The 25,184-nt window shown below is 29.6% G+C and overlaps 3 protein-coding genes across 11 annotated transcripts; all 3 read right to left on the reverse strand.

The window, feature by feature from the left end:
• Positions 1–1,636: 1,636 nt before the first annotated feature.
• Positions 1,637–3,091, reverse strand: LOC108331260 (probable 2-oxoglutarate-dependent dioxygenase AOP1). Its single transcript, XM_017565908.2, has 3 exons — positions 2,669–3,091; positions 2,200–2,530; positions 1,637–2,111 (listed from the first exon to the last, which is right to left on the reverse strand). Exons 1-3 carry the CDS (start codon positions 3,046–3,048, stop codon positions 1,878–1,880), a joined length of 945 nt encoding a protein of 314 aa, XP_017421397.1. The 5' UTR covers positions 3,049–3,091; the 3' UTR covers positions 1,637–1,877.
• A 2,565-nt stretch (positions 3,092–5,656) lies between these two features.
• On the reverse strand, positions 5,657–23,802 carry LOC108331681 (uncharacterized). Of its 9 annotated transcripts, XR_008248612.1 has the most exons (16): positions 23,542–23,796; positions 23,296–23,461; positions 22,666–22,750; positions 22,301–22,485; positions 21,976–22,155; positions 21,587–21,666; positions 20,651–20,690; positions 20,423–20,530; positions 19,004–19,084; positions 18,182–18,304; positions 17,502–17,607; positions 12,292–12,359; positions 12,096–12,182; positions 6,557–6,971; positions 6,085–6,418; positions 5,657–6,000 (listed from the first exon to the last, which is right to left on the reverse strand). XR_008248612.1 is itself a non-coding variant. In XM_052877106.1 (11 exons), the coding sequence occupies exons 1-11, from the start codon at positions 23,685–23,687 to the stop codon at positions 17,587–17,589; spliced, it is 1,215 nt and encodes a 404-aa protein (XP_052733066.1). In that variant the 5' UTR covers positions 23,688–23,796; the 3' UTR covers positions 17,364–17,586. The 9 variants fall into 9 exon arrangements, 4 of the variants coding, with proteins under 4 accessions (XP_052733068.1, XP_052733066.1, XP_017422040.1 ...); XR_008248613.1 differs by lacking the exon at positions 6,557–6,971; XR_008248614.1 differs by lacking the exons at positions 12,096–12,182; positions 12,292–12,359.
• On the reverse strand, positions 5,764–6,936 carry LOC108331682 (probable 2-oxoglutarate-dependent dioxygenase AOP1). Its single transcript, XM_052876535.1, has 3 exons — positions 6,557–6,936; positions 6,085–6,418; positions 5,764–6,000 (listed from the first exon to the last, which is right to left on the reverse strand). Exons 1-3 carry the CDS (start codon positions 6,934–6,936, stop codon positions 5,764–5,766), a joined length of 951 nt encoding a protein of 316 aa, XP_052732495.1.
• Positions 23,803–25,184: the final 1,382 nt, after the last annotated feature.

The following is a 25,184-nucleotide window of genomic DNA, read 5'->3' on the forward strand; positions in this document are numbered from 1 at the left end:
AGTTTAAGTGAGAGACTAAAAAACGCTTAGACGGGTCCAAAAATCATTAAATTTTTTTTATCACACTCTCTTTTCATATTCTTGATCAATGCGACGTTCATTCATCCAATTCTAATCCAAACTATGTTCGTAACACATTTCATCAGTCTCAAATTTTTAACTATCACAAGGTTATTAGGCCCTACCCATTCGAAAAAATTACTTTTCATAATTGCTAACACATACAAATAAATCTAATATTATAAGTTTGATAAGATTTCAGCAGCATTTTGCATTAGTCTCCAAAAGACAAGTAATGAAAGTTGTCACCGATATTAAAATCAAATATGCATCAGGAGAATAATACAAATATCTCAACCAAAAGTTTATCAAACTTATCCATAAATTTCAATCTACATGTTATAGCAAATTGTGAAAAATAATTTTTTCAAAATATCCGATCGGACAATTCGAAATTTAATACAAACAATTAAAAGTTTAATCATTTGTGTTAAATCTCAAACGGAAACTTCACTTAATGATTTCATACTACAAATTTTCAAAATTTAATCAACAATATATTGCGAAAATCCAATCTAAAAAGTTTACCTAACATGACAATCATAATTAACATAGGAAAACTTAATCAATCATGCATAAGAGACAATGTATAACAGAAAAACAAAAAATCACATATCCAATAATCAATAACGAATAACTAAAAAATCATATCTCCAACAACCAATCATATCTCAAAACTAAAATTCACATATCCAATAATTAATAACCAAAAAGAAATAAATACAATAACTAATAACCAATAACCAACCAAAAAATTAACTTTCTTCTAGGGTTGAAAATGATATCACTGAAAGAATGGAGGGAAAGAGTTTTTAAATAATGGATATTGGGCACAAGCAATGGAGAGGGAAATTGTTTTATATGCTGCCTCCAAGGAGTAGGCACAAGCAATGGAGTAGGCACAGACAATGGAGATTGTCCGTCAACTCGTGCACAATTGAGATATTTTTGTAGGTTATTCACGTCTGTTTAGTGGGACTGGATGTCAAGTAGGCCTTAGATGTCGGCTACGGGGGCCTTAGATGTCTAAAATAAATAAAACAATGACTTTTCAGTTCTTTGACAAATAGTTTGATGTAGGATTTGAGGAAAACTGATGTCTAACATATATTTGACGTCGGGAACCCATGTAACTAACATCTAGAATGGAATTTTATTTATAAAATTGCCATTGATATTTTTTACATTGAGTATTTATTGGTTAGACGTTAAACACTATTTTGTACATGTGTCCTAATAAATTAATCACTTATGAAATTGATATTTTAGAAAAAAATATTATTTTCTTCTATAAATGAGACTTTTATTTTTACTTGAACTTCTAAAAAAATTTCCATAACTCATTAGGCAAGAACTGTTCACACACAAAAGAAAAACACATCTTATTTATGAAAGTATCTTAAATAAAAAGTTTGCTCGAAATTTCTTTAACAAAGTTCATTTTTTCATGCTTTAAGATTTGTTTGAATTCAGTGCTTCTTTTGTTTTTTTCAAAATCTTCATAAATAATCATTGAAAGATTTGAAGGTTACACAAACACAAGTAATTACATTATTTTGTGAGAATCATGTTGCCATGCATGTTGCTTTAAATCTAGTGTTACACAACACAATTATTGATTTTCATTTTGTGCATGGATAAGATTGAAATAATTGGTGTACAATTCAAACCACCCCACAATGAAAACAAATAAATAATGTGCATATATAATAGATCTGAAAAGTTTTATTAATGCAAAAGTCCCTCTAATTATTCTGCATTATATATATAACGAGATATATGCAACAATCTTTTGCTCCTGTTCATAAATATCGCTTTCAAATAGATGCAAATTGAAGAGCCTCCATGGGATTTGCAACATAGTTGTTGAAGAATTCTCCATAAGTGAATGGACGATAACGTAAGGGATGAATGTTATCCACCAACTCATCGGGAACCTCAATTTTGATCTCTTCCTTTGCGTTTGCAAAAAGTCCAAATGTGTATCTCTCTTTCACTCCTCTCAACACCACTCTGTGTGTGACTGGATGAAGTCTCCCATTGCTCCAGGCCTGTTCATTCATGCAACTTCATTTTAATCATTCAATGAATCTATATATGGTCAAAGAGTTTCAATTCTCTCTACTTATATGCATATACCTTTAGTACATCACCAATAATGACTACAAAGCCATCACGTGGTATCTCCATTTCAATCCATTTGTCTGTTTTGTTTAACACCTCAAGTCCCTGAACATCTTTTTGGCATAAAATGGTTAAAGTACTGCTGTCGGTGTGAGCTGGAAGAACAGTTTCATATTCATTATTGCTTTCAGAAACTTTGTATTTCCCCAATCGTGTAAAGCTCGAGCTTTTCATGTTTTCAGCATCTGAAATGTAATGTTGGGGAAGACCATAACCTTCCACAATCATTTTCAAGACAAGGAAACATAGTTCTAGCATCTTTAAGCTCACGGTGTTTAGTGTCTCACTGAAAGTTCAAAAGGTAAATATAATTATAGTACCAATTTAAGGAATAAGAGGTCTAATACTAATGATTCAAAATAACTCATAATTCAGAACAAAATCAAAATAATAAAGTAGAAGTAAGAGAAGAAGTTATAAGTACCAGAAAGGTGGGTTTCCTTGTGGCCACATGAGATTAGTGAAGGCTTCAGCCTTATCAGAGAGAGTAGTATCATCGATGCCAAAGCTTTCAGTGAGGGGAATGAAAGGGTTCTTGCCAGTGTAGTTCCTATAAGGCCTTGAAGTTACATATTGGTGTTTCGTTTCTTCAGGCAAATCAAACAAAGCTTTCATGTAATGAAACATTTCTTCACAAACACTCTTGGGGAGGATCTCGTCACACCTTAAGAGGAAGCAACCGTGATTCTCACACGCTTCTCTAACCTTCTTGCTCACTTCTTTCCATTCCTCACTCCCTTCTACCAATCTCATCCCACCCTTGCAAAAATCGAAGCATGGAATCGTCATATTCTTACTTTCCATTTCACTCTATTTTTGGCTTCTCTTCTTACACCCAGTTCTATCTACCATATTTATAGATTTTGTCATATCAACGAATCAAAGTATTAACTCCCTATCTTCACTGAAAAACATATTGTGTTTGTTTACAAGTGAAATTTCTAATAATTAAAATAATCTTCAAAATTATATAGCTTAAAAACCATTTGTAACAAAAAAAAATTTTAATTCTCCTAAAATTGTTAAAAAATAAAAATAAAATTACCAGCAATTAAAATCGGTGACAAAATTACTTTTATTTATATAATATTTCATCATAATAATTAAAAACCGTCAAAAAGCATAATTATTTTAAACCAAAATAATTATTTTACCAAATTTATTCTAAGACATTGTCTTTTAAAAATTTCTCTTTTTTTTTCGGTTTGACTTTCTTTTTCTAAAATTTAACTATTTCTAAAACTAAAATAACTATTTATAATAAAAAGAATTATCTAAAAAGCAAAAATTACATACAATAAAATTATAAACGTTATTTAAGGTTATTTCATAACTATAATAATAAAAATTTATTATTTTTGGTTATTATTAAAAAAATAAACATACTCATAATACGTGTCTTCTTATTAATAATGACAGTAATAATGATCATTATGACAATAATAATGATCATAATGATAGATAATAATAATATTGATAAAAATAATAATGATATTAATGAAAACAATAATGATATAGTATAATATTAAAGAGATACTTTTATGATTTTATTTAATAACATTGTGGTCTTAAATTATACCTTTTACTTTTTTCTGTAAGAAAATAATAAAAAAAAAATTATTGTTTTACTTAAATTAATTTTGTTGTTGTTTTTTCATATATCTTCTTTCTATTTAAATAATATGTTCTTTAACTTATCTTGTATATATGAATTATGTCACTTTGGATTCTATCATATCTTGTATATATGTGAAGTCTAATAATTATGTCATTTTGAATTGTATCAATTAAGTAATTAATGTGATAATAAATGTGTAGTTAAAAATTCTAATAATTTTATTTATAATTTTTTATTGATTTTTAAGTAACTCTAATTACGATCTAATTTTGTTTAAATATAATTAATAATATTTTTAGATTAATTGAATGATTAACTGATTTTAATTGATTGGTCTCTTCAACTTGTACCATCAATCATGACATTTTGATTCATATGTACCATCCACACATATAATAATAATAATAATAATAATAATAATAATAATAATAATAATAATAATAATGATAATAATAATAATAATAATAATAATAATAATAATATAATAATAATAATAATAATATATTACTTATGAATTTGAATTTTTTTTCTTGCAATAGACTTTTTAACGCTTTAATTACTGCCAATAGAATTTCATGCATTTTATTTCTTTTCGTTTGAATTACCACCAATAGATCTACATGCATTTTATTTCAAGTAGACATATTTATTGTTGATGCAAGTTTTTTATTTTTTTATTTGAAACATAGGATGACAACCTATTTTTCCATCTTCCTTCCTTTGACCTCCTCACTTTCCCTAGTAATTGATCCTTTCCTTTGTTCTGTGGCATAATATCACTTTTAATATTTTCTTCCATTCTTAGATATATTATCTCTTTACAGTGGCTCGTAAGAAATTAAACACGTATGAAATTGATATTTTAGAAAAAGAAAAAAATATTAGTTTCTTCTATAAATGAGACTTTTAATTTTACTCAAATCTCTAAAATTTTTTCCTTAACTCATTGGGCAGAAAGTTGTTCTCACACACAAAAAAAAATCATATTTGTGCAACTATCTTAAATCAAAAGTTTGCTTGAAATTTTTTTAATGTTCTTTCAAGACCGAATATATTTGTAAAGATCTTTCTATCACTCATTATTTTTCTCACTACTTGGTGCTTGTCCTCCAAAACTCCAGATACAATCACAAAAAAGGGAGATTCCTACAAAAGTTAGTTCTTAGTCAGAACTTTTTGGTTAAATCTCAGCTAATACAAAAGTGAATAGTAAATTATTATTAGTATTATATTTATAGTGTTTTACCTCGACCATAGATTCAACTAGATGAACCATAACTTGTATGAATCATTAACTCACTGGCCCAATCACCTACCAAACAAGTTTCATCTTTTGGCTAAGTTTATTCATACGTCTTTGGATATGCGTCTTTTGGATAAGACACATCAGTACCCGGTATCTAAGTTGTGATATCCAACCATGATATTCAATGTTCTATTATGATAAGGATATAGACCTTACATGGAAGAACCACTAGGTCCCTGACCATATACAATATATTTAACAAAGTCAATTTCTTTCATTTTTATGACTTCAAGCTTTGTTCTTAAATTCAATGCTTCTTTTGTTTTTTTTTTCAAAATCTTGATAAATAGTCATTGAAAGATTTGAAGGTTACACAAACACAACCAATTACATTGTTTTGTGAGAATCATGTTGTCATGCATATTGCTTCAAATATAGTGTTTCACAAAACAATTATTGAGTCTCATTTGGTGTATGAAGAAGATTCAAAGAATTGGTGTACAATTCAAACCACCACAATAAAACAAATCAATAATGTGCATATATAATAGATGTGAAAAGTTTTATTAATGTAAAAGTCCCTCTAATTATTCTGCATTACATATATAAGGAGATACATATAACAATCTCTTGCTCCTGTTGATAAATATCGCTTTCAAATACATGCAAATTGAAGAGCCTCCTTGGGATTTGAAACATAGCTGTTGTAGTATTCTCCAAAAGTAAATGGACGATAACGTAAGGGATGAATTTGGTTATCCACCAACTCATCGGGCACCTCAACTTTCATCTCTTCCTTTGGGTTTGCAAAAAGTCCAATTGAGTATCTTTCCTTCACTCCTTTCAACACCACTCTGTGTGTGACTGCATGAAGTCTCCCATTGCTCCATGCCTGTTCATTCATGCAACTTCATTATAATCATTTAATGAATGTATGGTAAAAGAATTTCAATTCTTTGTACTTATATGTATATACCTTTAGTATATCGCCAACAATGACTACAACGCCATCATCGGGTATCTCCACTTCATTCCATTTGTCTGTTTTGGATAACACCTCAAGTCCTGGAACATCTTTTTGGCATACAATGGTTAAAACACTGCCGTCGGTGTGAGATGGAAGAACAATTTCATATTCATTATTGCTTTCAGAAACTTTGTACTTAATCAATCGAGAAAAGCTCGTGCTTATCATGTTTTCTCCATTTGATGAGATGTAATGTTGGGGAAGACCATAACCTTCCACTATCATTTTCAAGACAAGGAAACATAGTTCTAACATCTTTAAGCTCATGGTCTTTAGTGTCTCACTGCAAGTCCAAAAAGTTATAATTACAGTACCATAATTGGAATTTAGTCAAATTCAAGGAATAAAAGAACTAATACTGGTGATTAAAAACAAGTCATCAAAACAATAAATTAGAAGTAAGAGAAGAAGTTGTAAGTACCAGAAAGGTGGGTTTTCTTGTGGCCACATGAAGTTAGCGAAGGCTTGAGCCTTATCTAAGATAAAAGTATCATCGATGCCAAAGCTTTCAGAGAGGGGAATGACAGAGTTCTTGCCATTGTAGTTCCTATAAGGCTTTGAAGTTACATATTGCTCTTTCGTTTCATCAGGTAAATCAAACAAAGCTTTCATGTGATGAAACGTTTCTTCACAGACACTCTTGGGGAGGATCTCGTCACACTTCAAGAGAAAGTAACCGTGATTCTCACACGCTTCTCTCACCTTCTTGCTCATTTCTTTCCACTCCTCACTCCCTTCTTCCAATCTCATCCCACTCTTACAGAAATCAAAGCATGGAATCGTCATATTCTCACTTTCCATTTCGTTCTATATGTGGCTTCTCTTCTTATTTCTATCTGCTATATATATAGAGTTTGTCAAACAAATGTTAGTACAAAATTACCCTTCTAACACTCATAATAGGTTTCGATTTTAACAAAATATAATATAAAACGACACATTAATATTTTTGTAACATTTGAAAATATATTGCTTCGATTCCTAGAATCTGAAGTCGGATGCCGGTTTTGATTTCGATTAAAATAAAAACAAAACCTAATGATGAGTCAAATTTAAATTTTGTGAAGGTATCAAAGAGTGAAAGTATAGTCACTTATCATCTTTACAAAATTGAAAAATATTTGTTAAGACATATTTTTTGTTAATATTTTAACAAAATAAACATGGTATTTTTTTATTAGGTTTAGAATACATTAACACAATAATAAATTAGTGAAAAATTGATATGTATATTATATCAAAAATAAGATTGAAAAAAATCTATTTTGAAATACTTTATTTAAAAATTATATTTTGTTTTGTGAAATTTAAAAACTGTTACAATTAAAATAATCCTCAGACTTATATATGTCAAAACCATTTGTAACAAAAGAATTTAAATGCTGATAAAATTGTTAAAAAGTAAAAAGAAAATCAGTAACAATTAAATGCCGTCACAATTTTTTTTATTTATATAATATTTCCTGTTTGATAATTAAAAAATGTCATAAAAACACAACAGTTTTAAACCAAAATAATTATTATACTAAGTTTATCCTTTAAGTAAGACATTGACTTTTAAAATAAAATAAAATTATAAAGGTTATTTAAGTTTATTTCATAATTTTAATAATAAAATTTTATTATTTTTAATTACTATAAAAAATAAACACACGTACTGCATGTTTTTGTAATAATAATAATGATATTAATGAAAATAATAATAACAATAATTATGATATTAATTATAATAATAATAATAATGATGATAATAATTATATTAATAATAATAATAACCATAAAATTTAATTTGCATTCCATTTCAGGAAAAAATATAAATATCACTTATGAATTTGAATTTCCTTTTATAATAGACTCTTTCACATAATTACTACCAATAAATCCACATGCATTTTATTTCCTGAAGTAGACTTATTCATTGTTGATGAGTTTTTTTATTTATTTGAAACAATATAATTTTTTATTCTTAAAAAATATAAAAATATAGATATATAGAAATTTTGTTTCGAAAAGAAAATTAATTAAAAAATAGAAATTTAAAATATAAAAAAATATCAAACTTTTTAATTGAAATTTATAAAATTTATAAAATAGAAGAAGTATTAAAATTTAGGGTTAAATATGTTTTTAGTCCCTAAACTATTGGCCATTTCTGGTTTTCGTCCCTCTTTCAAAGTAAGGTACAATTTAGTCCTCCTTCTTAAGGAAACTTTGATTTATAGTCCTCCAAAACTAACACCGTTAAAAACCAGCTGATGTGGCTAACGGTAGACTGACACAATTCTTTTTTTTGTCAGAGTTTATCAATTTTTCTTCCTCTCTCTCCCTCGTCTCTTCCTTCAATCCCAACACACAAAACAGTAAAATTTTTCGGTCATTTCTGTCGTATCTTCCATCACCGGTCAGACAGCCACCATCATCAAAACCACGAACGCCAGCCCTGAGAGAAGAACTCACACCGATCGTCAGAAGGAGAAGGAAATCAAAAACTCATGTTTATTCTCTAAGCTTATAAGCCTCGAAAGAAAATTTAACGATGGAGTTTTGATTAGCAGAAAACTCCATAGCCTGCAAATTTGATATAAAAAGCATTCAAGGAAATCGAAATAAGAAACAGTGACTCTCAGACCAGCTCTGATGCAACTAAGCCATTTAATATCACAAGCTATTTTGTGTACTTTGATTAAAAGTGCACAAAAATCAAAGAGGAACAGTAACGGTGACACTGAATAAAATATAAAATATACCAACTAAAACTGCATTCAAGGCCAAAGACTTCCATACAGAATCGGCTATAGCTTTTGCCAAGGAGCCCTCTCCGAGTTTCTGTTTCCGAAGTGACCCTTCCAACATGGAAGAAGCACTTTCCGCGGATTCAGAACAAGGAACTAGAGGAATATGAGGAAGTTCAAGCTTTTTAACCCGACCCATTTTGAAAATGGGGTTCAACCAACGGAAGATAAGCTTGTTCCACACACTTGCATTAGTGAAGGCCTCTTCATCGTGTTCCTCCATGGAAAACTCCTCCTCGATCTGAAGCAACCCCTCTTCCATATCACTGTGCTCCCTTCTACACACATTGAAACAAAGAACCACCAACAAAGGCAAGGAAAACGAAGCAACTAAGTTATCCTCTGACAAGAAAAACCACAAGTCCAACACTTCGAAATCTTTGACCACCCTTACAAACAGAGAGAGCACATCCACGAGAGAAGAGAAAACCCACCACAGTATGAGCACAAGAGGGAATTTTTTATTCTCCCTCACTCTGGTCCTCACTGAATAAAACGAAACAACAGTGGCCAAAACCCAATTGAGTGGCAATGAAACAGAGTTAAATCCTATTACTTTCGTGGAGCTGTATTGGTGAAAAGCAAGAACCATGTTCATAACAGATATAACAGAAGAGGATAGAACAGTGAACGCAGCCATAAGCATTGGTCCTCGTTTGAAAGACCCATCAGGAACACCTCCAGCTCCATTTGTAATACATACATACGTACACAAAGATTTCTCATCAAAGTTGGTCATCAAAGATTCCAGTGACCGAGACAGTGACTTGAGCCATCTGCAAAATACAAATTTATAAAGAGAAATATATATTTTTGTTTAATCTTTATAACAATAATCTGTTACCATATCTATACCTAAAAGATATAGGAAAATGTTTTTTTACATACACTACTTCATAATTCCCTTTTAAAGATACTTCGGTTATTAAAAAAGTTAATTTTTATATTTATAAATAAAGAAAAATGGCTTAGTTACATCAGAGCTGGTCTAAGAGTCACTGTTTCTTATTTCGATTTCCTTGGCTATGGAGTTTTCTGCTAATCAAAACTCCATCGTTAAATTTTCTCTCGAGGCTCATAAGCTTAGAGAATAAACATGAGTTTTCGATTTCCTTCTCCTTCTGACGATCGGTGTGGGTTCTTCTCTCGGGGCTGGCGTTCGTGGTTTTGATGGTGGTGGCTGTCTGACCGATGATAGGAGATGCGACTGAAATGACTGGAAAATTTTACTGTTTTATGTGTTGGGATTGAAGGAAGAGACGAGGGAGAGAGAGGAAGAAAAACTGATAAACTTTGACAAAAAAAAGAATTATGTCAGTCTACCGTTAGCCACATCAGCTGGTTTTTAACGGTGTTAGTTTTGGAGGACTAAAATCAAAGTTTCCTTAAGAAGGAGGACTAAATTGTACCTTACTTTGAAAGAGGGACGAAAACCAGAAACGGCCAATAGTTTAGGGACTAAAAACATATTTAACCCTAAAATTTATTAAAAAGGTTTTATTTAGAAAACAGATATAAAAATATAACTTGGAACTTTTCTGTGCAATTTTTTTTATTTACTTTTTTAATTTTAAGAACTTGAAAATTATAAAATTTGTTTTTTATTTTTGTTTAAATATTTTGATATGTATATTTATTTATTGGAAATGATTAATTATAAGTTTAAATGTTTATAGTGTTACCTAGGCATGGCAAAAAAATTCGTGCCCGCGGATATCAATCAGCATTTATAGAGCTGGAATACTCTCATCAGCTGCCACCCGAAGTTAGTCCTATCTGTCCAAAGTACCCCTAAGGACTAGGAACTCCTGCCGTTCCCACACATGACCTACTCTCCTCTAAGTGAGGACGAGTACTCACGGAACATCAAGATGAATCAACAGCTTAGCATTACCACAGTCATACTTTACAACTTTCAAATATTCACTCATGAGTCGTTCCTCCCCGGAACGCTCGTTCAAAATCCACAACCATTCATTCATCTCATATACTCTTCATCTTTTATAATTCTTCCTTTTAATGTCATCTTTATCACAAATTCCAAGAACATCAAATATCGAACGTTCAGCCCTCTTCAGAACGAGGACGAACGATAGGAACGAGACCGAGAAATCTACCATTCCAGAATAGAATAAAACCGAAAGGGTTACTTTTAGATTTAAGAATAAATCGAGTACAATTATACAATATATGACGAACGTTAATTACAGCATGAATCAGTTAAATGAACTGACTCTCGTGAACTACAACCAACACTCACAGAATACATAAGGTACGGGGACTCTAGATCGGACACAATGAAGGTAGATGTGCCAAGACTTTAAAGAACCAAACGTAGAATAATTCGTATATATAGAGACCAAGTGCCGGTCAATGACTGAGCACGGTAAAGGAGATTCTACTGAAATTGGACGAACGTTGTTTCATCAAGGTTGAGAAATTAAAAACGAGTGCGAGCGTTCGGTATAAAACCGAGCGCTACTCAATACGAGCGCTTGGTGTAAGACCGAGCACTACTCAGTACGAGCGCTTGGTGTAAGACCAAGCACTACTCAGTACGAGCGCTGGGTGTAAGACCGAGCACTACTAAACTTATAATAAAAGGCTTGATAAATATAATAAGATACTATCGAAGTAGTGTTTACGAACAACAAAAATATATCATTATATATATATATATATAAATTGAGTTTATCACAGGATACCCAGATACAACTGTGTTTGGCCGAACGCTCAAGCATAGTATTACCACCCGAGGACGCTCGTCCTCAACTAGGATTCTCTCCAAATGAAAGAATCCCGTTTCAACTAGGTTCACCAGGAAAAACCGAACGGTCAATGACCGTTCAGTAACGAACATACACTTTTATATGAGAAATTTCATACCAGACTTATTTATTTTCAAACTCATTTCTTAACATATAGTTTCATAACTTTATACATTCATATCAAAATCAACTTTCATACTTCATACAATCCATATCATATAAGTTTCATATAATTCATACATTATAACATAACTCAGCCATATTTCATTTCCACTCTAAATAGACAAACGTTCATTCAATCCAATCATATCAACCATCATGCATCAAAATTATTCAGTCAAATAACGAACGTTCATACAATAAAACAACATACAAATTAAATTAAATAAGCTTCCCTTACCCCTAGTGTGAACGATCGTCCTAGAGGCAGAAATATGGTTTGTCTGACTAAAAGCTCTTCTACCCTTACGCTCCACGACTCTTTTAACTAACCAAACAGCCAAAAACCAAAAGTGGTTTAGACAATATAACAGCATGCAACCGGTACTTGGTTTGCATGTACCAGAAAACGAACGGCTAAGGACAAAGAGACTTACCAGTTTCAGAACTTGAAATTATTCGGTTCAATTTGAAGCTTGGGACGTCGGGAGTATTCCTACGGTACCTAAATGGAGATCGGAGTAGAGAAATGGTGAGTTTCAGTAGAGAGAAGGAAGAGCGTTTGTTACTGAAATTCTGGCTTTTTAGGAACTAATTTTAATAATATATTTTTTCTATAGATTTGTACATTTATTTATAATAAATAATTTTATTCAAAATTTAAGTATTTTTTTATAAATTGATAAATTTAAAAAATATATTTAATTTAATATTTATAAATTAATTAAAAATAAAAACTTTGAAGATTGTTTATAATAAATAAGCTAATTTGAATATATTGTAGTTATGATAATAAAAAAATTATCATAATAAAATATTTTAATTATCATAGTCTTTTGTAAAATTAATTTTTATAAATATATATTTATTTTGTTAAGTAATTTATGTAAAAAAGAAAATTTCTGTAATAAGTTATAAAAATTAAATTAAATAATAATATAGGAAGAAATATTTGAAAATATCTTTAATGTAAAGTTAAAAATTAATAATATGAATATAAAACATTTAGGTTTATTAATAAAAAATTATTTAAAGAAAATTATTAACAATTAAATTATATATTTTTTCTATTAAGATTTTTTTATATTTTGTTATATTTTAAATTTATATATATATATATAATAAAAATTAAAAAAAATTATACCTTCTTAATATTTTATTTAAATAATTTTATATAAATAAAATTGTTCATTCATGTTACTCAATTTAACTTTACATCAAATTTGTATTATTCAAATATTTTCATCCACAATCATATTATTATATAATTTATACACAAACATAATTTTTAAAAATTAATTTTATTAAAAACAATCATAATTAAATATAGGTTTAATACGTATTTTGGTTCCTCTTTTCGTAGGGTCTGTTCAAATTGGTCCTACTTTTTTTCAAAAGTTCACTAAGATCCCACTTTTCGCAAAAACGATGCACGTTAGTCCTTTTTTAGGTTTAATACGTGTTTTGGTCCCTCTTTTCGTAGGGTCTGTTCAAATTGGTCCTACTTTTTTTCAAAAGTTCCCTATTTTGATCCCTATTTTGATCCCTCTTAGTGAACTTTTCGTATTTTGGTGAGCTGTACATTTTTCGTTGAGGTGAACTTTTGAGGGATCAAAATGTACAGCTCACCAAAATACGAAAAGTTCACTAAGAGGGATCAAAATAGGGATCAAAATAGGGAACTTTTGAAAAAAAGTAGGACCAATTTGAACAGACCCTACGAAAAGAGGGACCAAAACACGTATTAAACCTAAAAAAGGACTAACGTGCATCGTTTTTGCGAAAAGTGGGATCTTAGTGAACTTTTGAAAAAAAGTAGGACCAATTTGAACAGACCCTACGAAAAGAGGGACCAAAATACGTATTAAACCTTAAATATATTTTTACACAAATTATTTTAATAAAATAAATATATATTTATAAAAATTAATTTTATTAAAAACAATCATAATTTTTCAAAATTTTATAACGGTAATTTTTCTATTACCATAATTTCAATATTTTAAAATTATCTTATTTATTATAATGAATCTTTTTAAGTCTTTTATTTCAATTATTTTATAAATATTAAGTTAAATATATTTTTTCAATTTATATTCACATCATTTTATTAAAAAAGAATTTAATAAAATAATTTATTATAAATGAATATACAAATCTAAACAAAGATAAATTACATTGGTTGTAAGACGTATATTTTCATAATTTTATAATTTCATAATTTTACAATTTTAAGATTTTGTAGTTTTATAATTATTTAATTCTATAATTTCATAATATTATATTTGTATATTTCAAAAATTAATTGAATTTAGTTTATTTATAAATAAATTACAAAATTTGTTCTGCTATTATAAATATTATTTAATTAATAAAATTGATTTAAGAAGATAAGTTAAAATAAAAGATGTAACAGATATTAATAATTTAATATAAATTTTATGCAAAAAATTATTTTTTTTTAGAAAAATAAAATACATTCTTTTAATTATTTCGAGTACTAAAATTTAACCATTACAATAACAACTTTACATTTTACATTTTTAACAATTTAAAAAATTATAAACTTAAAACAAATATTATTTAAATTTAAATTAAAAAATATAATTTTTAATATTTGAATAAATAATTTGATATATAAATTCTAAAATATTATTTTAATATATATATATATATATATATATATATATATATATATAATATTAATAATCAAACGTGATTGCTAATTAAATTATATTTTTGAAAATAAACAACATTGTCCAATTAAAAAAAAACTCAGACTCAATTTAGTAAGTTAAGAATATAAAGATAATTCCAAACACTAACATGTAATGTTGACACTGCATGAGGCAATAACACTATCATAGTCTCTCGTTCTGCACCTCCAACTTTCTTTTTAATACTCTTTTTTCTTCTGACAGAATAATAACTAACATTTCACTGTCCTATTTAAAAAAGTGAAATCCTACACCCACCATGTATCTCCTCTAAAAGCCTTAACTGTGTTTCGAAAGTCTAACATAGGTAGGAAACAAGTGTCATCTTACCTATGTGGAAACCGATCCTCAAACTTCATGGTAGCTCCAAGACAGGATTGAAGTCTTCTCAAGAAGGATGCTTGTCAATTTGACCTATGCTTATTGATTAGTTCTAACCCACTTTTAATCAGTCTTAAAAGTGAGTTTAACCCACTACAAAATTTTAATTAATGTTTAGAAATTATTTATATATACATATAAAATTATATATTTTTTATATAAAAATTATTTTATTCTTAAGGGAGTTGACAAATTCTTATATATTTTTTGCATGTCCATTCATTTTGTTTTTTTGTTTTTTTTAATACCCATTTACCAATCCTCATTTCACGTGCATTTTTGATATTGTTGTCTTTTGATTTTCGTTGGTTAATTTAAGATGGTACATCAAAACAACAATTACAAAAATAAATCTCCTTTATATACAATTATATATAATTAATTTAATAGTAATAATAATATTAATTGCAACCATAATTTTTTATTTATTTAAAATCTAGTTATTCACATTTTTTTTAATTTAATTTTACTTAATTAAAATTTATTTTATATAAATTTTAGCTATGCAAGATTATAATATTATATTTTAATTTATTAAAATAATATTTTTATCAATAACATTCATCAAATCATTAATAATTTTTTTCATAAACTATTTTTCAAGTATAAATTAACTTTAGCACATAATCACATATTCGTTGGATATTTGGGTTCTCCCATGTGCTTTAACATTTAAAAACAATTTTCCCTTATTTTTGTTCGTTCATTCTCCTCTTTAACCTTTCACAATGGCTTAGCATTTATAGAGCTGATTTTTCTCATTTATAACTTTTGCCAATTCTTTGGTTACTATTTAAGGATTTCAATTTATATTTTATAATAGTTATTTTTACAACAAAATAGAAGTTAATTACATTTTTTCTTGTATTTAAAATGAATATTTTTTCTAATTAAAATGAATATTTTTTCTAAGAAAAACTCATGAATTAACTTTGACTCACAAGATTTTGATAGATATTTTGATTCTATGGATTTTTGATCTTGTGATTTTTTTTTCATAGATAAGGACCAAATCATATGGATAAGGAACAAATCATGTAAGAAAGATCAAATTAACGGATCTAATCATGGCCTCTACTCTCATCTATCGTTTTAATCTAATCTTTCTTAATTAATAACATCCATACACATCCTTCCAAAATATATATATATATATATATATATATATATATATATATATATGGGGTTTGTTCCTCTCAAAACTAAAAAAAAAAAAAAAAGAAACCCCCAAACCCTTACTCATCTCTCTCATTCCTCTCAACCCTTTCTCTTTCATCTTTTTCACTCCAATCTTTTCTCTATCATCCCTACTGTAGCCCCAATTGAAAAAATCAAAAATTTATCTCAACCTTTTCTCTTTCATCTTTCTCACTCCAATCTTTTCTCTGTCATCCCTACTGTAGCCCCAATTGGAAAAAATCAAAAACACTTGTCGTTAAACAATCTTACAAAAAAATGATTTTATAATTAGTTTTCATCTTATAATTTTTGTCTTATCTAATTTTATCCAATTTTCACAAGCATAAAGGAATTGGTAATTGGCCTGGAAAAAATCAGAAATACTCGTTGTTAAAGAATTTCTTACAAAAAATGATTTTATAATGAGTTTTTATTTTATGATTTTTGTCTTATCTAATTTTATCTAATTTTCACAAGCATAATAACATCAAACGAATTGGTAATTGGCCTTGAAAAAATCAGAAACACTCATTGTTAAACAATTTCTTACAAAAAATGACTTTATAATGAGTTTTCATTTTATAATTTTTGTCGTATATAATTTTATCTAATTTTCACAAGCATAATGACATCCAAAAGAATTGGTAATTGACCTGGAGGATATTTTTAGAGATGATGATTCAGCAGATGATGAAATTAGAGAGGTTAGTAAAGATGGTGAAATTGAAGAGATCTTGAATGAACCTTTGCCTGAAGGTGAATATGTCAATGAGTCAACTCTTTACAAAGGAAAATTGTTTAAAGGCAAATGTTTCTGATTTTTTTCAATTGGAACTACAATAGGGATGACAGAGAAAAGGTTGGAGTGAAAAAGATGAAAGAGAAAGGATTGAGAGGAATGAGAGAGGTGAGTAAGGATTTGGGGTTTTTTTTTTTTGAGAATGAAAATTATTAAAATACCCTTAACCTTTAAACTTAGAATCCATGATATATAAGGATATTTTTGTCTACTAAAACCCGGTACACATTGCTAAAACGTACCAACTGAAAAACAGGCGTACGCGCGTTAGCAAACCCCTATATATATATATATATATATATATATATATATATATATATATATATATATATATATATATATATATATATATATATATATATATATATATATATATATATATATATATATATATATATATATATATATATAATGATGTAATATTACTAGGATCTTTTATAGAGTCACAAAAACCTCGTACAAAAAAATAATTCTAAACATGGGTATAATGAGTGGTTTATATTAGTTTAAAAAAAAATTGCAAATAAGAATGAATGAATGTGAAACATGATAACTGCAACTCATGTCATACCTCATGGTACAAACACAAACATTTCGTTGTGAGCATGAACTGCAACCCTTACTTTGTGCACTTTTCATTTGTCATGTGGGCAATTTCACTTCTTCGCACATTGGGCCTGGTCATTAAAGAATCCTCTTCAATAAGTCGCCCCAAAACGAAACCCAATTTATTATCATTTTGTGGACAAAAAAGTATTTCAACATAATTGTAGTTTTTCATTTTTTTCTATTTTTTAACATCACTTTTTTGCTTAATTGAATATAAAATATTATACTAAAATAAAAAAATGTAAACAGATTAATAAGTCAAATAAATAATACAATATAGTATTAGATGAGACAATAAGAAGAAATACAGAATTTTTAAGAAATTTATTAAAACTCTCAGGCAATAACATTAATGATAAGGAGAATGATTGAGGGTAATAATAATCAGATACAAGAAAAAACATACTCAGTTCAATTCATTAAAAAAAAATTATAACCTAGATTAAAAAAAAACACTTCTAACTACTGTGAATATGATTTCTTATGCACAGTCCACACATGCACTGTCAAAGTGCCAATTTATTCTTAAATTAACCGATTCTGTTATGGTATACACACAGCAATCAATTATGGAACGCAACGCAGAATTAGCACACAAAAATCACCAAAAAGCCGTGCCATCGGATGACCAGAAAAGCTAACCTGAAAAGCTTTCGACAGGTAATAGCAGCGCTTCCTCTCACCGACTGCTGCAGCATACCTTCCCTTCAGATCATTGCGGATTCTTTCTTCTTCTTGAAGTCCTACATGAACCTTTTCTAGCTTCTGCAACAAGTGCAGCAGTTAAAGCTCTTATGAAAAGCACGTTCAGTGGACAAATATAAATAGAGGGAAGATTAAAAGAAAATTCTCATTTAAAGTCTACTAAAATCCTAATGACATGCCAAACAGAAAATATGAAGATTTTTTTAAATAAAAATTATTACGGTTTTTCTCTAAAAATTACCATGAAACTGAACATTGTGCAACAAAAGTATCCTTTAAATTATAACTATATTAATGATATAATAATAAAATCAATTTAGTAAATGCAGAATACTGTGGCTTTTTGTGTACTGTAAGAAATTGTTAAAAATTTATTTTAAAACTAGTAATTAAAAACATTAAAAAGTCATGTATTAAAAAAAATTTGCTTATAAAAGCTTCTGCTGGCGTTTTAAAAGCTACTTGTGCCTTGCGTTCTTTATATAATTCGATGACAATTTCTAACGGAAAAAATAAACATGCGACGGCTCAGACAAACAATTTATCCCTAATCATATTGTTCAGTGTTCTTAGAACTATTAAGTTAAAATCAACACGACACCTATTGTTCAATGTTCTTAGAATTATTAAGTTAAAAACAACACGACACCCATTGTTCAATGCTCATAGAATTATTAAATTAAAATCAACACGACACTTAAAGAGCTGCAGTTGACCCTTCCAAATTTATCACTTGTGAAAGCTAGAAAATAGGATTACCTGTTGACTTCCCTTGACAATTCCTTCCATGGAATGAACTAGTTTTATACGCCCATCGGTGCTACTAAAGGCCTCTTGAAACTGCAACCAAGTGAAAAGAAACCCATTAACAGCTAAAACTGATTATTAGATTAACATTTTCCCTTAGGAAAAATGAAACACTGGGCCAAATAGTTTTTATTCTCATTGGATGGCAACAGGGTGCAGTGGCGGCAGGCACCCAGCGGATCAAGAATTGATACCTCCACCTTTTTTAGAGTAATCCCACAATTTTCTTCAAATATATAATCAAATATTAAGGACATTAAAAAGCAATCAAATTCTGACCTAAACCATAAAGTTAGAAAAAAACAAACCCTCAACCCGAGTTCGTGGTGGGTAACTACTGTCCAAAACCCCGCCCCTACCATTTAATGTATTGAGGAAAACCTGGAACTCGTCAAACCCAATTAATTGGGCTTCTTCTCGTCAAAGTCAGAACAGGGAATTGAAGGCACGTATGAGTTCTTTTGCCACTCTAAAAGACTTAGAGGTCAAGAAAAGCCTCAGACCAGAATATTCTGCAGAATCCCATTGACATAGGAAAGTGATTAAATCATCTGTGTCTTTCCAATAGCTTAAACTATTAGTCGTTCAGGACAGTTGGTTATAATATCAGAAAGCAGTAAGGAGTGACGATCCAAAAACTGAAATGAAATCATGAAAGACCTGAGAGAGCATTTCATGGAAGGAATGGAAGTGTAGAACAATGTGCAAGAGAGAACACGGAACCGTAAGAGAGTTAACTGAATGACAACAGAATATAATGTTGGAGATGGTGCCACAGAAAAGAGGAAGGCCGACAACATCAGGAAGGTGCTAGCAAACATCAGAAATGACCAGGGACAGCAACAGAGAACAGCAGGCAACGAATTTCAAAAACAAAAGTGAAAATTTGTAACTTCCACATGAATCTTCATCCAACAAGTTAACTTTTCATATAGTTGCTGTTATAGTTGATTCATGATAGACAATAATATTAATTTTTAGTACTTCCACATCCAAAATATGCTAAACACATGCAGCATCAGAATTTATAATTTGCCACTAACACATTCTTCACTCAGAGGCACTCCCAGTACTTTTTGTTAGTGCTATGTTCTATGAACTCCCTCTGCTCTGGTCCTCTCTTTTTTAGTTATATAGTCTTGTTATGGTGGTTGTATGTTTAAACAATGAGTTTTGGTTAGTAATTATGAAGTCTACTATAGTTTTGAATAACATTTTTTTTCTGAGCAATTGCATGTGTATGGTGTTAGAAAGCTGCCTTGGTCGTGGTCGTGGTTACCCTTAATCTGTCTAAATTGAGGTCCCCTTCAACACTACCAAACCAAATGCAAGGAAAATTTCAGAGCATGTTTCCACTTCTCCAATGAATACCTGAGAAATGATCGAATTCAACAAAGATGCTTCCTTTAACATCAGTTCTTTTATTTCCAAGAGTGCATTGTAGGTAGCATAGTACTTATGAGTTTGTCGATGTTTTCCCTGTACATAGGAAAACCACGGACACGATCAGATGAGCAATTAAAACTAGTACACTCCTGCTAACTTAACTTTTATCTTTTCTTAATAATAAACGTTTATTCATTAAAACAATACATCAACCTGGATTTTCATATACAGTTCGGAGAGCCGACACTCATACCTGCAGACACAAACGAAGAAATATCTAGTAAATAATATATTTAAGCTACAAGTCCGTTGCACATGTTATTGAACATGTCATACATGCATGGGATTGTTTTCCAGTCTTCAATGCACGATGGTCCAAATATAGTGATTTTTAGTAGATCATTTCCATAATTCAACTTTCTACTTCATCTATTAAAATGATGCATTAGTAGCAGGGGCATAACTTCCACATGAATTAGTGTATCTTAGAGACGAGCAGGCTTATGTAAATTAATTGATTAAACTTCCCACCCAATAGGAACGGATTAGAAGATTAAGCAGGGATGTGGTATCTTTCTACCAACCTATCCAATTTCAACCTTCTCAGTCTCTCCCTATCTAGTCAGCAAACTCTCTCAAAATGTTTAGGAAACAACACTTGTAGAAATTAAGAAATTAAGAAATTTAAATCTAAAGAAATATTAGATTGAGTTCGTATTTTTTCCTACATTGAGTTGAAGATGAGCTCAAATTGCAAAAATTTGAAATTATTGTACGTTGTTAAATAGTTTCTGTTAGAATAATTACTGTTACATATCATCATTAAGGCTAGTCTGTTAGACCAGTAATGAGTAGTACCTAGTTCTGTACCTAAAGGTCTAGTGCAGACTCTTGGTGTTCCATGTACTCTTGCTTTTTCAATATATATAGAAGATATTGAGAGGGATCTGTCAAGCCCTCAAGAATATATTTTTATCAGTTTTTAATCTCAAGTGTTTCAAAGAGTAGAAGAGCGTTGAAAGAAAATATCCTGGGTTAGTTAAATTGTACATAAAACTAGGTAAGAACATATCAAAATTCATTGGCAAAGAGCTTTGAGAAGTATGATGGAAATTATGTACAAATGAAAGGTGAAAGAAACAAACGTACTGGATGACTTCTGATTGGCATGGTAGGTCATCAATCTGACGTCTTAGTGCTACAATATTCCTCAATCTAGCAGCAAGTTGCTAACAAAAAGGTAAAGGTATGGGGTTTGTAGTAATTGAAACAATGAAATATGCAATGGTAAAGTACTAGTAAAGGAAAGCTTAAGGTTTTAAATAGCAGTTTCCAGATGCAACTGCAGCTGCATTATTGCATTTTGGGAATATTTTGCAACCATGTGATGACCACAATTTCATTAAACCACATTGGTCCACATGTTCCATAATTTCAGTAATTGCAGGGCAACAACAACAACAATTCAAAATCATCAAGTGCCACAAGATGAGAACAAAAGGAGTAGGAAACAAATTCACTTGTTAAAACTAGTTTACCTTTTTCATCAAATCGACTTTTTCAACTAATTCACTAAAAGAATTATGTAGTCCATCAGATAGATTCCTGTTATCACTGTAATTTGTAATTTGCCTCTCTAATTCACTAATATCAGCTTGAAGTTCTGAGTGTTTAGAATCGCGATTGGACTGAAAGTAATTGTCCTGCTTTTCAAGATCCTGAACCAACAGTGAATGACATTAGCAGCACATGACATAATATTATATTTTAGAGCAACTGCTAATTAAAACTTAGTTAAATCTGCTGCACCAACTGGACGGTTTGAAAATTTGAATATTACATAAATTTAAAGAAACAATTCACCTTCAAAGACGTCATTAAAGAAATTAACTTCTGTGCCGCAGAATCAGCACCCTCATTATTGATTCTCTCTTGTAGAGTAGTTAATTGCTTCACAACGTTCATCTTCTGCTGATTCTTTAGGCCAAAATAACATGCCCATCCAATAGCAAAACCAAATAAATTTATACAGGGCATAGATGCAAATGCTGCTAAGGATAGCAAAATTAGAAAAACAAAAGAACGGTTGTCCATTTTCTGTTAACAATTAACAGATTCGGCAGGAGAAGCATAAAACTAACAATCAAAGAAGATTAAAATGGGGGAGGATGGGGCATTTTGTAAAAAACAAAGAGTCAGTTTCATATCTAACATCTTATCGATCTCACCAACCAGTTCATCCAAGTTGCCACTCAATGCCTCAATCGAAGTCTTGGACTCATCCGCTGCAACGGTATTTTCAGCATGAGAAACCTATACGAAAAATCAGCACTGTATTAAACAAGTTATAAACACAAAGCATATTTGGATAAAGGTTGCACCAGCTATTTCTATAATTAAGTTTTTAAAAACTACTTACAAAATTTCAAAAACCGATTATTAGAAAATACCGAGTTCAATTCTATACACGGATAATCATTGAGAAATCATAGTTAAATATCTTTTAATTGACCCATTAAAAAAACCAATCAACTTAGTATAGTCTGTTCGGATACATGCTATAAATGGTTTCGAGAGCTTTTCCATTAAAAGTATGGAATTTTGAAAACCCCTCTCGCATCCAAGCACACTATAGATGACATAATAAGTTTTGTCACCTCATATACAATTTAGTGAACAATATATTACTTTTAAAAACAGTTTCGAAAAACAGAAACAAGCATGCCCTAAATAATAAAAAATAGTTGAAAACCCAGTTCAAGCTTCCCTTTCATTATTTCAACAAATAGGCGCATCATCAATCCTTTTTCACATTATCAGAACCAAAACTTCGATCACTGTAAGCAATAGTCCAATACCTCACTGGCACGGTGTTCTTGATTTTGTGGAAGGTGTGACGTAAGCCACTGAATTACAGGAAAAAGAGCGTCGGCATCGAGATCTTGGACATGAGAGAGTCGAAGACGGTGAGGGCATCCAACTAATTCTAAAGATTCATCAATGCCGAGTGTTTTGTCCTGGTCTCTGCAAGGCGAGTTAGGGGAATTGAATGCAGAGAAAACCTCAAACGAATTTATTGAAAGAAGGGAGAAAGAGAAACTTGCGTTATGGCGGCGATGCACCAAGAGAGACCGGCTGCGACTTTTTCAGACGGTGACGCATCGGAGTCTGTCGCGTGGACGAAGCCCGCGGTGTAGAGAAGATCTAGAATCTTCTGGATGGTGCTTGAGTTTGAGCCTTCGTCGTCCATGCTCTGCTCTACCCTTTCTTTCGTTGCAACACTGAGTATTACTCAAATTCTTACAAATACATTATTCTTTCTTTTTATGCTTGAAAAATATATTATTCAAATAATTTCAACTTAAAACCTATAATATGAAGTAAATCGATGCATTCATTGTTAGATGATTACTAATTATAGGGTCAGTGTTATGCACGACAAAATGGTTCAAATGTTTGTTTACAAAGGTATATAGTTGTATAATGATTTTGTATTAATGTTACTTTTATAAATAGATTGAAATTATTATTTTATTTTATTTTTTTTTATTAAATTAAAATGTCATAGGTATTAAAAAATATTATTGTTAGTGGTTAACCTTTTACTGATATGTTTTATAGATTTATATAGAATAAAATTTGCGTTTATTATTTATGATAATATATTGGAAATCATTTTTAACAAGATAAAATATATAAATACAAACTTAAATAAAGAATTATATTCTAAGTTAGTAACCAATAAAGAACAAGAATGCTTGAAACTTTGATATGAAATGATATTTTTGTAAATGATAGATAATAAGAATATTTTGGAACATTTGGGTGAGGAGGTGAATATTCTTACGTCATTCTATTCAAAAAAGCTTTTTTTTTAAATGAATAATATATTACAAAAGCTAAAAGCTAAAAACACACCAACTAATCATGTGTGTTTTTCTTAAGATTTCTTTTATGAACAATGAGAAGAAAAAAGAACTATTTTTTATATAATAAGTAATCTAGGTATTTTGAAGTTCATTCTAAATTCACAAATAATTTTTTTATCTCTAACAATTTAACATTTTTTTTTGTAAAACACTTTTATTTTATTTTCTTAACTCTAATTAAACATTATAATTTAGTCAAATAAACAACTATATCGTATATTAATTTATTTCATATAAATCATTACAAGAAAAAGATAAATTTTATTCAACTTTAACCAACAAACGAATGCTAAGACAAAAAAAAACCCAGTTAACACTAACAAAAATTAAATTGTATTCAAACTTATTAATACCATATTTTGAAACAACATTATTAAATTTTTTAACTCCACCAAAGTGATTATACGCCCTACATTTAATAATTAGCTTCAACCAACAAATATTTTTAGTATATTTTCTTACAATGGAGAAGGGTGACAACTTATTTTTCCATCTTCCTCTTCCTTTCACTTCCTTTACTTTCCATAGTAGTTGACCTTTTCTAGACTGCTGTATTACCTTGAGCCTTTCCTTTGTTTTGGGGCATAAGAGCACTTTTAATATTTTCTTCCATTCCTAGATATATTAGTAGCTCAGAGGAATTAACCACCTATATGAAATTGATATATACTTTAGAAAAAACAAATTAGTTTCTTCTATAATTGAGATTTTTATTTTTACTCAAACCTCTAATTTTTTTTCCATAACTCATTGGGCATAAAGCTATTCACACGCACACAAACAAAAAAAAATCTTATTTGTGCAACTATCTTTAAAAG

This window comes from Vigna angularis, chromosome 4, assembly GCF_016808095.1.
Source record: "Vigna angularis cultivar LongXiaoDou No.4 chromosome 4, ASM1680809v1, whole genome shotgun sequence".
Lineage (NCBI taxonomy): Eukaryota > Viridiplantae > Streptophyta > Magnoliopsida > Fabales > Fabaceae > Vigna > Vigna angularis.

What these genes read in the sequence shown, in the direction of transcription:
- LOC108331682 (XM_052876535.1), bottom strand. Translation starts at nt 6,936, where the DNA reads ATGGAAAGTGAGAATATGACGATTCCATGCTTTGATTTCTGTAAGAGT. An exon ending in CAAGAAAACCCACCTTTCTG is followed by an intron (nt 6,419 to 6,556) that starts GTACTTACAACT and finishes TTGGACTTGCAG; the next exon opens with TGAGACACTAAAGACCATGA. An exon ending in TTGTTGGCGATATACTAAAG is followed by an intron (nt 6,001 to 6,084) that starts GTATATACATAT and finishes ATGAATGAACAG; the next exon opens with GCATGGAGCAATGGGAGACT.
- LOC108331681 (XM_052877106.1), bottom strand. Translation starts at nt 23,687, where the DNA reads ATGGACGACGAAGGCTCAAACTCAAGCACCATCCAGAAGATTCTAGAT. An exon ending in CAACTTGGATGAACTGGTTG is followed by an intron (nt 22,486 to 22,665) that starts GTGAGATCGATA and finishes TATCCTTAGCAG; the next exon opens with CATTTGCATCTATGCCCTGT. An exon ending in TTGTCAAGGGAAGTCAACAG is followed by an intron (nt 18,305 to 19,003) that starts GTAATCCTATTT and finishes CACTTGTTGCAG; the next exon opens with AAGCTAGAAAAGGTTCATGT.
- LOC108331260 (XM_017565908.2), bottom strand. Translation starts at nt 3,048, where the DNA reads ATGGAAAGTAAGAATATGACGATTCCATGCTTCGATTTTTGCAAGGGT. An exon ending in CAAGGAAACCCACCTTTCTG is followed by an intron (nt 2,531 to 2,668) that starts GTACTTATAACT and finishes TTGAACTTTCAG; the next exon opens with TGAGACACTAAACACCGTGA. An exon ending in TTATTGGTGATGTACTAAAG is followed by an intron (nt 2,112 to 2,199) that starts GTATATGCATAT and finishes ATGAATGAACAG; the next exon opens with GCCTGGAGCAATGGGAGACT.